Source organism: Lissotriton helveticus, chromosome 7 (genome assembly GCF_964261635.1).
Source record: "Lissotriton helveticus chromosome 7, aLisHel1.1, whole genome shotgun sequence".
NCBI lineage: Eukaryota > Metazoa > Chordata > Amphibia > Caudata > Salamandridae > Lissotriton > Lissotriton helveticus.
Genome location: NC_136068.1, coordinates 1,251,065,823 through 1,251,081,851, shown reverse-complemented (window position 1 = coordinate 1,251,081,851; position 16,029 = coordinate 1,251,065,823). Strand labels below are relative to the sequence as shown.

The 16,029-nt window shown below is 47.8% G+C and overlaps 1 protein-coding gene across 2 annotated transcripts in view; it reads right to left on the bottom strand.

The window, feature by feature from the left end:
* Positions 1-7,171, bottom strand: part of MBTD1 (mbt domain containing 1) — a 1,097,355-nt gene extending 1,090,184 nt beyond the window's left edge. For both annotated transcript variants that reach the window (XM_078654423.1, XM_078654424.1), the window contains exon 1: positions 6,991-7,171. In XM_078654423.1, the coding sequence (XP_078510549.1) occupies positions 6,991-7,011 (21 nt within the window). In that variant the 5' untranslated portion in view covers positions 7,012-7,171. The remainder of the gene's footprint in view (positions 1-6,990) is intronic.
* Positions 7,172-16,029: the final 8,858 nt, after the last annotated feature.

The following is a 16,029-nucleotide window of genomic DNA, read 5'->3' as shown; positions in this document are numbered from 1 at the left end:
CTTCTTGGTCTGGATAAAAACAAACCGTATCCAACGGGGAGGCTAATTCAATAGACAACTGAGCATGAGTTACATAGGGATTATATCCCCTTAAAGTCATTGCAGGAGGAGAAATTTCTATAACACCAACACTAAATGTGTGTGACGGCTTCCCTCACCTCCAGCTGAGTGCTCATTAGCCTTTCTACCACATAAGTTGGTTAAAAGGCAACGATGCAGGTGTGGTCAAGATGACCTACAAGGTGACATCTCAAGGCAGCTCCGCTACGTACCTGTTATTCGGCGTTAATACAGACAAATAATTGCCTTCTAGCAGCTACCTACTTTTTTCTACATGCTGCCTATGGAACAACTGTTTTCATGCAGACTGCAGCCTTTCTTACCGCGCTGGATGCTCAATAGAGGTGTGAGGCCAAAGCACAGCCTGGCGGCATGGGAGCAGGGATTGCAGTGTGGGTGGCTACCCTCACCTGTCTTGGGTGCTTTGGCACAGCTGGAGTAGAGCCTCCCTGGATGCTTGGCTACCACCTAGACCCTCCAATGCTGGTTTATTTTTGTTTCCCATAATCTTATTAAAACTGGTTACACTGATTTTTCATTATGAATATTTTTGGGAAATACTAGCATACATCAACACATTTTACTAAATGATGCTGCAAAGAAATCGTACCTAAAATTTGACAGTACTTTAGCGAAATGTTGCATTTTTTTGTGAACATTTTATTTTGAATGCAAAGAATTATTAATCTTGCTTACTATCTTCTGCAAATATTTGCATCTAATCAGAGAGTATTTGAGGAGCATTATTCATAGCCTCATATTGCTAAACATTGAAAACATGTGTAGACATTTTTATACTGGAACCACGGTCAGTAGTGCACTGACACACTAATAATAAAGGCTTTCAATTAATGAACCATAAATACAAGTTTGAACAGCATTAACTCAGGGACATAAATATTACCTTAACTGCAGGCAATGCCTTTCCATGATCCATAATGTGGTACTATAAACTGGCAACTCAAGTGTTTGTGGTGCAGGGGGTTGGGCCAACTTACCCCAAGGACAAAATACACATGAAAACTAGTTGCCATTGACCCCAAACAATATGTCCCGGACATCGGGCTATAGGAATTCAACATCCCTGAAATAAGAACCCCAATTGATGGCGGACTTTATGGAACGCTGGATTAGGTCCTGGATGCCCAGTGATCGTTTGTCTTCATGGTTTGCTATTGAGCGGTGTTCACAGGGCCTTCACTCCTAGACCACCTCCTGGTGCCATACCCCGGCCAATAATAGCTCGTATTCAGAACCATAGGGATGCAATTCTCAGGAAGGCCCCGTTGCAATCTGACCTCCGTTGTGGAGATATCAAAGTTCTCCCCTTCCCCAATTACACATGTGAGGCGCAACAACATAGGCGTTTCTATCTGGAGGTCATACAGAAGCGGAGAGCCAGGGGCTATAATATAAACCTTTACTTCCAGCTAGGCTCAGTGTTATCCATCTCAACAAGTCACACTTCTTCGATTCTCTGGAGTCAGCATTGCTGTGGCTTACAGAGGATCACTTGCTGCACAAGCCTGTCACTTCTCTTGCACCTCACAGAGAGACTGCCGCTGTCCCGGACCCACAGTCACTGCCCTAGCCCCGAAGACAAAGCACCCGGTCCTGAAGGGGACGCAGAACCGTTTGGTCAAACTCGCCTTCAAGCTTCCCACGGGCGCAACCAATGCCATCATCTAGACCTTCCTTGAGCCCTGCTTGTGAGGTGGAAGATGAGGGACTGGGGGCTTACGGGCGTTAGGCCCCATCGTCCACTGACCCGGCTGCTCCACGGTTGGACTCTGAGCTCTTCCGCAGTCCTGTATTTGATTGAGCTTGTATTTCTCATGATTGTACAAATTCATGTCCCTTGCATTGTCCTTTTCATTAACCTCACAATATTAATCTGGTTTACGGTCTAGCTGTTCCAAAGGCGATCTTTCTGATGTATAATGGCGATTACTGTCTTCACAATGTCCTTCCTAGGATGGGGTTCCCCAGCTCGTTGAAGTTTCTTCTTTTTCCTAATGTTATGTACTTTGTTGTTCTTACTACACCTTTTTTTCAGAGTGACAGATGCTTCTAAAATAGAAGTGTGGGGAGGGGTGGGAGTTGGAGGGATGGGTTTTCTCTGCAAGATGTTGGTTCTGTATTGTAGTTTTATGTATGATGTATTTGTTTATCTTTCTTTTTACTTTTTAGGTCTTAGCACACATGTTCACACAGCTCGGGATTTTACTCTCAGGGTAGTCTTCATTCGTAGCACAGTCACATGGTAGTTTGCAGCGTATTATCTCCTACAATTGGCCCTTCTCTCAGGCAGTCCCCTGCTTACATTATCTCTCACGCCCCATCCACATCCATTTCCGGGTTTTATCATGGCACGTTAACAATCAATTGGATCGGTTGAAACGAGCGGCAGTTTTTACCTTCGCCCACCAACATCTCCCTGAGGTGCTACTGATCCAAAAGACTCATCTTTTAGGGGAGTGTTGTCCCTTCCTGGCCCGTAAAGGCTATGAGAGAGTCTTTCAAGCTGGATACTCACGGAGAGCAAGAAGGGTAGCTATTCTTTTGCACCGTTCCTTCCCTTATGTGGTTTCAAGAATAAGACGAGTCCCACAGGGGCGCTTTACTGCTCTTGAAGGTACCCTACAGGAACAAGTGATTGTTTTCGTAAGCTTATATGTACCGCCCACCTGTTTACCTACTGGTCTTCGTGCCTATTGAAACTTCTCTTACGTCTTTCACAGGGTTTACAGTCTTGGGGGCAATTTTAGGGCGGACTCCGACAGTACAGGAACTCTTACCACCTCCAGACATATTGGAGCTCGCCGACTTACTGATTGGATCAATACTCTGTGCCTGTGTGTCGTTTGGAGGTCTTGGCATCCCAGACTTTATCAATTTACACATACATCCGCAGCTCACCATACTCATCCCGGGATCATCTTATTCTATAGCATGCCCCATATTGTTGGCTAATAACTAAAATTCGAATTTGCCACACGTATCTCAGATCATTCACCCCTACTTCTCTATCTTGGGCCGCCGCTACGTGGACTGCGCCTCATGTGGCACCTTAATGCTTGGTACTGCCAGGTAAAAACGTTTGCTCAGTCGCTGAGTACTGAACTCTGTGCATACTTCCATGCTACCAATGGTTCTGTTACACAGGTCCATACTGTTATAGTGGTGATGCGGGGCTTCATCAAACGTTATATTAGAGCAAGTGAGCGTTCTTCTCTCATTGCCCAGCTTGAGGCACGCGCCTTTCGACTGGAACAACACCTAGAGTTAAATCCCCAAGAGGACATCTCCCGAAAACTAGGTCTCATCCATGAGGACAACCAAATACACTTCCTTGAGGCAGCCAAAAACTCTTTGGCGAGCCACGACAGCCAGGATTTATGGTTGGGGAGCCAAAAATAGGAAGCTGCTTTATTGACTGGCCTCTCACCAACAGTCTAACAGGATCATCCCGGAGATTATAGATGACACAGGTTGCTCACGACACTCTCTTTCTGAGATAGCACAGGCCTTGGCTCAATATTATAGGAAGTTTCATTCCTCACTCATCGATCGAGTTGTGGCCTCATCTCATTTCTTTCTAAACTCGGTATATCTTGCTAGTTTATCTCCCATAGACTCTAGGAGGAAGAGATCGGGACGCTTTATCAGACCTGGCATCTGGGAAGATGGGTCCGCCTTGTTTAAATCTGAGCCCACGTTAATTACATCAGTCTCTTAACCCACTGAGCTACAATCTTCACTATAGAGCGTACATTGATATAAACCCAATAAATATACAAAAATAAGCAATTGCAAAGCCAAAAGTCACGGCTTTAGTAGTCCAATGCACGCAAACTGCATTGGTAGCATGTTTTTGGTAGCATGTTTTTAACATGTTAAAGGCACACATATTGGATTTGCCAATGCTTGTTTTTCTTCGGCATTTTTTTTAAATAACAAACAGCTCCTGACTTAATGATAAATATTTCTCCAATTTCGAGATCAAATACTCTGCCGCTCGAAATCCATGTAGCATATAGATTATCATATTTTGCATCCATTTTAAACTGCAATATGACCTATATACCAAACGTTACTGTATTTCTTTTTTTGCCTCTACTCACTCAGTTGTCTGGCACGAGTACTATATGAATTTTAATAAACCCGAGATCTGACCATCTCCATTCACCATCTTCTATCTTCACTTACCGTCTCCTCCTCTTCTAGTGGTGCTGTTGTAAGGAAGCACTCTAAATGGACTTTAAAACTCTGGCTCTCGTAACCACTTCAAATACTGTATCTGGATTGAGGACCCATCCAGTGACTAGCTAGCTAACCTGCAGACTCCTCTATCCCTTAGCAACAAGTTTATCTACCCCTACCGTACGACTGCAGAGACCCAAGTGAAGCTAGCATTTGATAGATTGTTAGCCAGAGTCGGATTGGGAAGGCGGGCAGTCGGGATTGGCCGATGGGTTGGCACCTAAGTGTCACCTGTGGGCCATTTTTAAGCTGTCTGTCCCCGGCCCACACAACCTTGCTATCTTCGCCAGCCCCCCAACTAGGCCGCTGTATTGTAAGGAAGGCTGCAGCCCTGGGGGGCTGCACAGACAAAGCAGTGTAGCTTCTCCCCTGCCGGGCTGTCAAACAGAGATATGACAGGAAGAGTAAAGCAGTCTCACTGGTGGGTTCAGTGTCAGGTGATAACGGCTGATGGCCCATCTTCACCTCAGTCCCAATTGCCCCCCACCTCCGAGGCCGGCTCAGAAGCTTTGTTCTTTTTTTCCTTCTACCTCTGCCAGGCCATAGCCCTATGGCTATAGTGGGCTGGGGAAGAGGTGAGCGGGAAGCGGTCTGTCTGGGGGCCAGTTGTTGCACTGGCTGTAGGGTCATTCTCACCTCACCCCCTTGGGTTTGACCCGGCCCAAACGCAAGGTCTTTCCCCTGGTCTCTCCCCCACTGTGCCATCACATCATACTCAGGCATTGGTGGACGGGGAGGAAGAGAGTATTCAAGGGCTTTGCTGGGGGCCAGGTGTTGGCATTTTAGCCTGTGCCCTTCTGCACTGAGTGCAAGGTGTGGGGGGAGGCGAGGGGGCACTGGTGTGTTTGCATAGGCCTAGCTGTGAGGCTACCTTGACCAGAGATGCCAACTTTGGAACTCGGGAACTATGTTGGTGTCCTGACGTTAGCTCAACATCGTGGGATTCTGAGTAAATCACTTAATGTACTGAGGCTGAAAAATAAAAACAAATGTGATCTCCTCTACCACAACTGGTGCTCATGTAAGTAGATCCAATGCCTGTGGGACCAGTTCATACTATATAAAACTACAAAAAACATTCAAAAAATAACCGGCCATTGTTCATGTTTTAAAAAGCTAGTGAGAATGATAATTAAAGACAAATCTTTACATATAATAAAAACCTTATTCCTTTTTAACATAGCTTTTCTGCCTTTGTTAATTTAATGATCAGTCACGGCTCATTAGGGCAACTTTAGAAATCAATATAAAGTGCATTTGCCTTACATTTACTGTTTAAAATACATACTGATTAGGCGAAAAAATACCAGATATGGGTGATTGTCATTCTTGTACAGGCCAGCATATTAAATTACCCTTCAGATCAGGTGCTGTTGACTATGGACCATTATATTTCACCTTGCCCGCCAGGCCAAAAATGAGTCCTTCTAGTTTCTACCCACGTTACTGGAGCTATAAGCTATAAAATGTTAAATTATCAAACATTTCTATAAACGTACCCAATGAGACTAATCAATTAGTGTTTAGCGAAAGGGTACGATCCAGGAATGTGGGCTACTTTTTTTAAGGAGTGCCCGGGCGTAATTTTGATCCCAATCCGACCCGGTTGTTTGCCCACTCAGAAAACCGAGGTGAGTGAATGCACCTTGTTTAGAAATTTCTGCGTATCCTACACAACACAAATTCCAAATGCCAATAAGACAGCTCAACGGGGAATGCATATGAGACATACTGACTACAGATTCTAAGCACAAGAATAGACCTGTAGGTTAATGCACTTACTACAGAGATCTGTGTGTTAATTGTTTCTCACACGTATATTTTCTAGTATGATAGCCCTGATAAAAGTGGAACATTCTTTGACCAGCGATTAAAAAGGGTGTTTGAATAAACAATGTATCCCTAAGAAATCAACTAGGTGTCTCAACTAAGTGTGTAGTTAGATCAATCATTTAATTTGCAGTTACTTATAGGAGAAAAGACAACAAAATATTGACACAGTACTGTTTAGTCAGGCTTCTGGCTCTGCCTACCACAAACAGTGATGGGGCGGATCAGACTTCTCTTGATCTCAAGATACCCTTCAACCACTGCTCTCAATGCTTCTCTCCCAAAAAATTAATCAGTACACGATGAAGGATCCGTTGCAGCCCAGCTTGCAGTCGTCACGGCTCAACATCCCCCCTTCCCCGAACATAACACTCACGCCAACACAGAACTTGCACTAACGCGATTACTGAACAAACACTCCCACGCGTACACACGCACAATAAAACTAAACTGAATTACTATGTAATCTGACGTCACGACTATATACCTAATAGAATAACACAGCCATCAAGGAAATACAATTACAATGATATTTAAAATAGTTCAAGTATTTTCTCACATCGTATAAACTAACTCTACTCTAAATACTAAGTTTGAAGAAAAAAAAGCTTGACATGCTGACTTACGTATATTATTAACTCACCCAGGGACCGTTTATACTCCAGCAATAACAAAACACTTGAACATTCCGCACAACCTCTTTCAAGCATATTCACACATAAGCATTATGAGGACAGTTTTGGGAGCTGTCCTGTAAACTGTGGGCGAACCAGTCAAGCACAAACAACAAAAGGGTAGCAGACCTAGCTACCCAGGCATAATATCAATCCTGCTCACCAAATCCTTGGCTCTTTCCATCAGACCTTCATATAGAACAGGTGCCGTCTTCACGGAGTCCACCCGAAATATTACTAAATGAAAATAGCAGCCCCGTTAGCACCAACCAGCAAAAAATAAAATAAATCTAATATCTGCTTCAAAACATAACAACACGATTATTATGCTCTTTACGACGCATGCGCAAAAACGTGGATTCCGATTGGTCGAAAATGAACTACGTCAATTTTAAGACTCCGTATCCATTTAATTTGGTTTATATTGGGATCCGTAGTTTACGCGGCGCGGCCTTTAAAAAGAAACGAATGAGGACAGGCAGTCACGTAAAAAAAAAACTATACAACGCCTGCCTAAAACGTTGGCCAACTGGTGGCCATCTTGGATCGGTTTAATTTTGTTTCGAAACAAGACCTGTTTGAAGTTCTCAAGTTTTTTTCAGAAATTGCGTTAGCAGTAGCTGTAAATTTGAAAAAAAGGCAGGCAAGCCTTTTATCGCTGTAAGACTTTTTTAATACCTACTAATGGAAAATGGTGTCTGTTCTCAAACAATCAGAGCTAACGACTGTGGAACGGGTTCGAGTATCGGCATCGGCTCAATATCCTGTGATTCTAGGCAAATCACTTAATCTCCCCCTGCCTTAAAAAAACAAGCATTGAAAATGAAATAGGTCTCGCCTTTGATTAAGTCAAAGCCATTTGCTTTGCTAATGGTATTGTATAGCAAAGCAAATGGCTTTAACTTAATGAAAGGCGAGACCTATTGATTAGCTGCCAAGGTTTCAGATTGCTATGTGTGACATTTCCATAATTCCAGTGAAATTATGAGTGACATTTCAATGACTATGAGTGACACTTTCTCGCGAGCAAAATCAAGCATTGAAGAGGGGACAAACATTAATATCAGCAATTGCACCCATTTGAGCAACAAGACTCTCTCAGAAGATGTTAAAACTGTTGGAAATAACCAGAAACTGAAACACCTAGTGCCCTTCTAAGGTGACCGTACTGATGGACCCAGATCTGCACCACTCATTGACAGTGCGTGCTGCGCCACTGCAAACAAAAGAAGGTTTCTGTAAATTTCAGCAAAGGGAGTTATTGTAGTAGGGTCAGATTATCTATTGCGAAACCAGCGTAATGTGCCTGCCACTTGCTCACCTCAAGTACAGAATAACAACATTACTGCTACAGAGGGGGATAAACAGAAATGAAGGCGATAAGGACTGTTTTCCAGATTGGGTCTCATCACTTGAAAGCACACCTCATCGGTAGCTGGGGTACTGAATGTATCCGAGGCGCAGACTTCACTACCGAAATTTTGAGCAAGTGGTCCTCTTACATGAATTCTTCTCTCACAAACGTTACATTTTATTAAGAGCACTGATAGTTTTACGAGTTCACATGTTATAAATGTCTAATGTTGCACTGACTTATTTGGATTTGATGCAGGCTGGTACATGATCTCACGGCTGCAGGCAGCAGCCCAGCCCGAGTCACTGACCCCTAATACGGCGGGATCATGAATACACCACACTACGCATTCTGCACAGAGCAGCGGTCCGAAAGTGCACTGGCGAGAAGTATTCTCTGCATCGCTTCAGGGCGGCAGCAGGCTCACAACGGCGGGTCAGCAGCAGCCAACACTGGAGGGGCCGGTGAGCTTCAAAGAGGCCGAGGCAGGCCCGTGGTGGTGGTGCGAGCGGTGGCATGCTCATCACCTCAGCTGCTTCGGACCTTTTATAATAATAATCTGCTGCCTCTTGTCATGGCTGATCCGTCGAGTAAACGCCAGTGCGCATTATTAAGGGGGAACCGTAACAATGAATGCAGCGTGGCAGGCAGTGGCAAACGAAAGAACTAAACTGCTGTACAGCTCGCCTTGCCACGGTCTCCGAGAGTTACGGATACAGTGTTGGTTGCAATCACATGACCTCACCATGTCATGTGATTGCCGTGAGTACCCCCCGCCGGCCGTACCAGCTGGGATATTATGAATACTCATTGCTACAGCCAAAGCAGCAATGAGCCACCAGATCGGCGCGGGCGCGACGCTCCTGACCTGCTAATAATGAGTAGACTTGGCACAGTACAGTGTCTACTACAATCACACACACTGCCAGAGCAGCATGCGGTCTGCGCTGCATGCTCATCGGGAGTGCACTGTTTGGCCAGGGCATCGACTTCCTTTACACCGGCGGTGGTGTCAAAGAGGCAAGACAAATGCGTGACTTTGCATTTTCGTGTGGTAATGCGGATTACTGCACAAAAATGCGTTAGTATCACGCCTGATGCGTGATACTTGGCAGGGCTGCTATTGGATTTTTAATGCTTGTTTTTTCTAGGAATCCTGGAGATTAAGTGATTTACATGATGTTGAGCCAATGTAAACCCCGATGTCAACATACCAGTTTAACTAAACCTGCCGCCACTGATAGGGAGGGCGGAGCCGACCCCGTCGAGGAAACCCTGGCCGTGACAGGGTCACTTTTAGTATCCTTTCTGAGAATTTTTCCTGCAAGCCCATTCAGGGCTTGAATCCATCCAAGGCCCATAAGGCAGGAGCCGGTAAGAGTGCACGGCGAAACTCTACGGCTGGACTCCGGTACCTCCAGCCACGGCGCACCTCGCAAGTTGAGCAGAGGCTCCAGAATCGCCAGACGCAGGTGAACAGAGACATTGCCTCCTGCGCCGCAACCCTGAGAGGTGTCACTACAGCCCCCACGAGAGTGAGAACATGCACCGGACGACCCTACAGCTGACCGCCTCAGACCAGCGAAGGAAACTGCACCAGGGAAAGCCCATGGAACCAAACTGCAGTTCCTCCCTGCATCACTAGAGGACCGAGCCAGAGCCAGGAACCATTAGTACGGTGAGTCTGCATTCTCGTTTTCGATCGAGACGGCGGCTAGCGGCAGACGCCATAGAGCCAAGGATTCCCCTTTTCAATCACAGGGCAGGAAGCCTTTGTTTCACTTTCACCGCAAAACTACCTGCGCAACTCAGTGGGAACCTTCTCAAACCCCCGAGTGAAGCGCGGCGAAGGGAAAGGTGCCAACAGAGATATACAGAATTTTTCCCTTTATTCCGCCATTCCTTTGCTGAGAACTTTGTCATCGCGGTTTCCGCACCCACATAACTTATACAAACTCTCCTCAACGGAGCTTCGGTTCGTTCTGTCGCGCCTATGCCCGCCCAAATAACACGCAGCACACAGAGCTCAGCTGAAGGTGACTTACTTTATTCCCTGCCAGGAAACTACTGGCTTACAGGCTACTCGCTCCTCCTGTTCCTGTCTTGTCCGTTTCCTGTTCCTTGTTGCCTGGCCTGTCTGGAAGGTCAGGCATAACGACATGACATCTCCCCCTTTTGTACAAAGAATTGATGCTACATTTCTTCGACAAGTCGCCATGGTTTCCTCACCAGGCGTCTGGGGCGAGTCTCTCTCTCTGGTGTTTGGCTGCGTCGTTCGGGACTGATAGTCATTCTTGGGCGGTGATGGTGTTGAATCTCGGCATGATCTCCTGGACTAGCAGAGTCACTCGAGGTGTGTCCAGAGGAGGATTCCTGCCTGTTCACCGGATGATGTCTTTTGAAGTGAGATATGTTTCGCGTTATTTGCTTATGATCCGCTTTGGCAGTAATCATGGTTCCTTTCCTCTTGTGAACTTGTAAAGGAAGATTCAGGTATCGGCTGTCTGCCTTCGTTCGCCGGTCTCCTCTCACTATGACCCAGTCGCCTTCACGGATATCATTTTCTTTGGCGTGTCGGCGATTGTCTGCATATGTTTTCATTTTCTGTTTCTTTCTTCTGTCAATATCAACAAGTGTTTCGTGGTCAACAGTCACAGTCCTTGAGTGAGGCGTGGTGCTTGTCATGGGCACTCTTGTCCTCGGTGTCCTTCCCAGCATTAGTGTGGCCGGGCACTGATTTGTGGTGTTGTGCGGAGTGGTCCGGTAAGCTCTCAGTACTTCGTTCAAGGTTTGTTGGACATCTCGACGTGTTATCTCTGCTTGTTGGATGGCTCTCTTTAGTGTACCCATGAACCGCTCCACCATGCCATTGGCTTGTGGCCACAGTGGGGTTATCTTGTGATGTTTGAAGTCAAAATGCTTCGCGAATTCTGCGAACTCATGGCCGTTGAACGGAGGCCCGTTATCGGATTTGACTCTTGCGGGAACGCCCCATGCTGCAAAGATGTCGTCCAGTACTGGGATGACGGCTGTTGCTCTGGTGGACGCTATCATGTGTGCAAACGGGAATCTGGAATATTCATCCATGACAACCATGATGTACTGTCCTGATTGGAGTGGTCCAAAGAAGTCAACTGCTACCTGCTTCCACACCTCATCTGGCAGTTCAGACATTTGGAGAGGTGCTGGGGGTTCTTCACGGCTCACTAGTTGACACGTCATACAGTCTTTTAGCGTTGTTTCCACCATGGAGTCGAGGGAGGGGAACCAGACTCGTTCTCTCAGAGTCTTGTTTGTGGCATTCAGGCCCCTGTGGCCTTCATGTGCTAGGTTGATGATGCCTTGGCGCAGGCTGTGAGGAATCACAATCCTTCCCCCTCGCAAAAGAAGTCCAGTGTCGCTGATGGATAGTTCTTCATGAACACGATGAAATGCGGTGAGGTCGCTCAAAGGAGGATCTGAACCAGGCGCAGTGTTCAATGCTTGCCGCCAGGAGTTGTTGCGAACGTGGTTCATGACTGTTTGAATCAGCGGATCAGAGGCGGATGCATTCTGGATGGACTCCACGGGGACTGCAGGTGGACACTCAGCGTCGATGACGAAGTGAATGTAGTCATCCGCCAGAGAGTCAGGTTTCGTAACACTCGGCAAAGGATGCCGAGACATATAGTCCGCAGGGTTTTCAGCTTTGCCTGGTTTGTGGACAATTGTGTACACATAGTCTTGGAGTCTCAGACCCCATCGTTCGATGCGAGGTGGCATCTTTGCGTTGGGATTGCCAAATATTGTGAGCAGGGCTTGATGATCAGTAATGATGGTAAAATGTTTTCCATATACAAACAGGTGAAAGTGTTCGCACGCCCACACGACAGCTAGGCTTTCCTTCTCCGGCTGGGAATAGGCCCTTTCCGTGTCCGTGAGGCTACGGCTCGCGTAGGCGACTATGTGTCGCTGGTCAGAGTGTTCACGGTATTGGGCCAGAATGGCACCCAGACCCACCGGACTGGCGTCGACAGTGATTTCTGTTCTTTTGCTTGTATCAAAGTATGCCAGGTTGATGGCAGATCCAACGGCTTGCTTGATTTCTGTGAAGGCTTTGGAGCACGCTCGTGGCCACTCAAAGGGTTGTCCTTGACGAGTCAGTTCTCGGAGTGGGTAGCTGATGGTGGCGTAGTCACGAATGTATCGTGAGCAGTAACTTGCCATCCCCAGGAATGAGCGGAGATCGCTTACGTCCTGTGGCGTTGGAGTGTCAGCTAGTGCGGCTACCTTGTCGGGGTCAGGTGTCATGCCTTCACTGGAGAAAGTATGTCCATAGAATTTGAGAGTGTTTTTGTGGAATTCGCACTTGTTTGCGTTTAGGGTCAGATTGGCCTGCAGCAGTGCGTGGCACACTCTGTCCAGTGCGGTGTCGTGTTCGACTTGATCTTTTCCGAAGACTAGCAAGTCGTCGCTGTAGTTGAAGGAATTCGGGATCCCTTGTATGACCTTCCTGATGGTTTCCTGGAAAATTTCAGCAGCAGATGAAATGCCGAAGTTCAGGCGCTTATATCGGAATAGGCCTTGGTGCGTGGTGAAAGTCGTGATGTAACGTGACTGTTCATGGAGCTCCAGTTGGTGGTAGCCTTTATTCAGGTCGAGTTTGGAGAATATCGTGGCCCCGTTCAGTTTTGTGATCATATCACTGATGTGCGGCCCTGGGTGGCGCTCGCGTTCGATGGCGGTGTTGGGCGCTCTCATGTCCACACATAGCCGGACTTTGTTGTCCTGTCCTTTCTTCGGGACTACCACCACCGGTGATACCCATGGGGTGGGTCCAGACGTGCGTTCTATTATGTCGGATTGTAGCAGGTCTTGTAGTTCGTCATCAACGGCTTGTTGCAGGTGGAACGGCACTTTCCTGTGATGCTGGGCCACGGGTGTGATGTTCTCATTGATGTGAAGCTTTACCTTGAAGTGGGTCAGCTTGCCCAGTCCTTTGAACAGTTTCGGGAACTTTGCCACGATGTCAGGGGCATCTTCCGTCATATACAGTAGTTCCACCAGCTTCAGTCGTTCTGCCGTTGGCAGACTGAGCAAACAGTCCGCGAAGTCGGGTCCTTCCACGACGTGAACATATGCTGGAATTTTTCTGTTCTTGAAGGTCAGTGTGGTATGGAATCGGCCAAGGCAAGGCAAAGGTTTTCGACACATCCACGTGAAGATGCGAACTGCCGCTGGTTCTAATTTGGGTCGATTCTTCATTTTCTGGTACTCCAGTGCGCATATATAATTCAGCGAAGCACCCGAATCCAGGACAAATTTCGCTGGATGCTCTCCTATCAGGATGTCTAGCTTCGGGTATCGTTTGAGTCTGTCCGGGTCGGCCACCATGCATATATATTCGTCACTGTCCTGCATCGTTGTAGATGAGGCAAACACCCTGCAGACATATTCATCACTGTCTTGTGACACTGTGGTGAGTGCCGATGAGCTGTTGGATGAGGAACGGTGGGTCTGACGTGATCTCGTTGAGTGATGACGAGAGCGAGGCGTGCTTGTGGATCTGCTGTGTCGTTGGTGGGAGTATGTCGAGCGGGTGCTGGAGCCTGAGGAGTCTGATGAGTGACTTCCTTTTCTCGTCACGGCTCGGGCATGGTGCCGGGTGCTGGCTCGCGGAGTGGGTGACCTTCGGGTAGGTTGTCTGGCTTGGCAAGCTATTTCAAAATGATTGTCCTTACCGCACCGGTGACATCGTTGACCAATGGCCGGGCACTGCCCTGAGTGGGGGTAATCTTGGCCACATCGGTAGCAGGCTGGTGCCGGTTTAGTGTGTTTTGTTTGTCGTGAATCTCGTGAGTCTCGCCGGGGTGATGATCTCCTGGGGCTACGGTGATGCTTGCTTGTTCTATGTGCGCTTGACCTTGGGCGGATACTTGTGCGCGATTGTATTAGAAAGGCCTGCTCTTTATGGTCTTTGTCTTTGTGTTCAGGCTTGTGTGTTTCCATCCTTTTGGCGTGATCTTCTGCCTGGTCGTTAATCCTTGTAAGTTCTTCGATGTGTTCTAGGGTGTAGGGTTTCTTGAGAAGGCGTCTGCGTAGTGATTCTGAACGGCATCCATCTATGATGCGGAGCCGTAGTGCGTCTTCCGTCTTGAAATTTTCGAAATCGCAGTGGCGCGTCATCCTCTTGATGCGTGTGATGAAGTCGCCCATGCACTCCCCTTTTTCTTGAGACGCTAAGTTGAATACATAGCGCTCGTAATCAACATTGCGTTTGTGGAGGAATCGCCGATCAAGGGCAGTCTTCACTTCATCATACGTGGCCGTGGCGATATTGGGCATTTCTTTGATTATTTGTGCTATTTCTTGGCCAGCAAGATTCCGCAGCGCAACCAGTTTGCGCTTGGAGTCCTGTACGAGGGACCCTTCCATGTAGTCTTCAAAGTCCTCACTCCATGTCTTCCAGGCAGGCCCCATGGTGTTTCCAGGCGTCAGCACCAGTGGTTGCGGTTGTCGCATGAATGGCGCTCCTACGGACGCAACTTGAGGCACCGTCGTCGTGTTGGGTTGTGAGGGTGCGCCTCCAGTTGAGGACGTGCTTTGAGCATCAGTGTCCGACATGGTTAGCCTGTGTTCCGTTACAGTAGCTTGTAACTCCTTTGCTGAGTGAGGGTAGTCTTTGCTTGTTTTTTTGCGCTCTTTGTGGTACCTTGTATGTATTATATCCTTCTTTTGCTGTTGGTGGTAGTCTTTGAGCTATTTATGGGTCTTATTAGGCCTGAGCGGGAGGTTAAAGGCGAAGTTTCCACTTATTTCCTCATTCAGAGTCCTTGCCTGACTCTAAGATGGCCGCCGTAATGGACGCGTGGGTTTACTGGGGGCTGGCGCCTGACTTAAAGATGGCCGCCATTGTTCTCCGGCCCCGGCAGCCTCTAACACGTGTGCAGGCCGCGCTTGCACTTCTGGAGCGCCCGCAGACGCTGCGGGACTCACCCTCGTGGTCCTCCGGCCTCACGGTGATGGAGCGCTCGCGCTCACCTTGCTTCCGCTCCGCAGGCTCTTCGCGTCCTTTGGCAGGAGTGGAGCATTCACGCCCGCTTCTGTTGCTCTGCTGGGCTCGCTCTTGCCTCCGGTTACTCTGCTGGGCTCCTCACTTCTTCTGTGGCGGGTCGCCGTCGCGCGAGCACTTTCTTGTGTGCTCTCCTTCACTCCGCTCTAGTGGTGAGCCAGGATGGCGCTGTAGGCGTCGGTCCGTTTCGCGCCTTTTTCTTGTGGCGCTTCTGGAGCCGCCGGCTGGTCGTTTGGGGCCGTTTCTTGGCTGGGCTGCGCGACGTTGTGTGTGGGGATCGACTTATCCCACCCTCGTCGCCATTGTCGCGCCTATGCCCGCCCAAATAACACGCAGCACACAGAGCTCAGCTGAAGGTGACTTACTTTATTCCCTGCCAGGAAACTACTGGCTTACAGGCTACTCGCTCCTCCTGTTCCTGTCTTGTCCGTTTCCTGTTCCTTGTTGCCTGGCCTGTCTGGAAGGTCAGGCATAACGACATGACACGTTCCTGACTTAAAAACAAGCAGCAGGGAAGGGATCACCTCATCCTCCAGAGGTGCTTTTATTGAACAGTAAAAAGTGATCTTGTGTGGGCGCATTTCGGGCTCAGCCATAGAGGTCTTACTTTCGAAGCCAATGTCATTTGAGATGTAATCAGTGATGTCATCAGTGATGTCACTGACCATGTCATAAATGATGTAATATGTGACATCATCAGCAGTGGATTGCGGGCGCGCGAGTTATAGTGAGTCCAACTAACTATAACGTGGGAATTTCAATGGTTTTGTATGAGTAAAATGTTCAGCTAACTATAA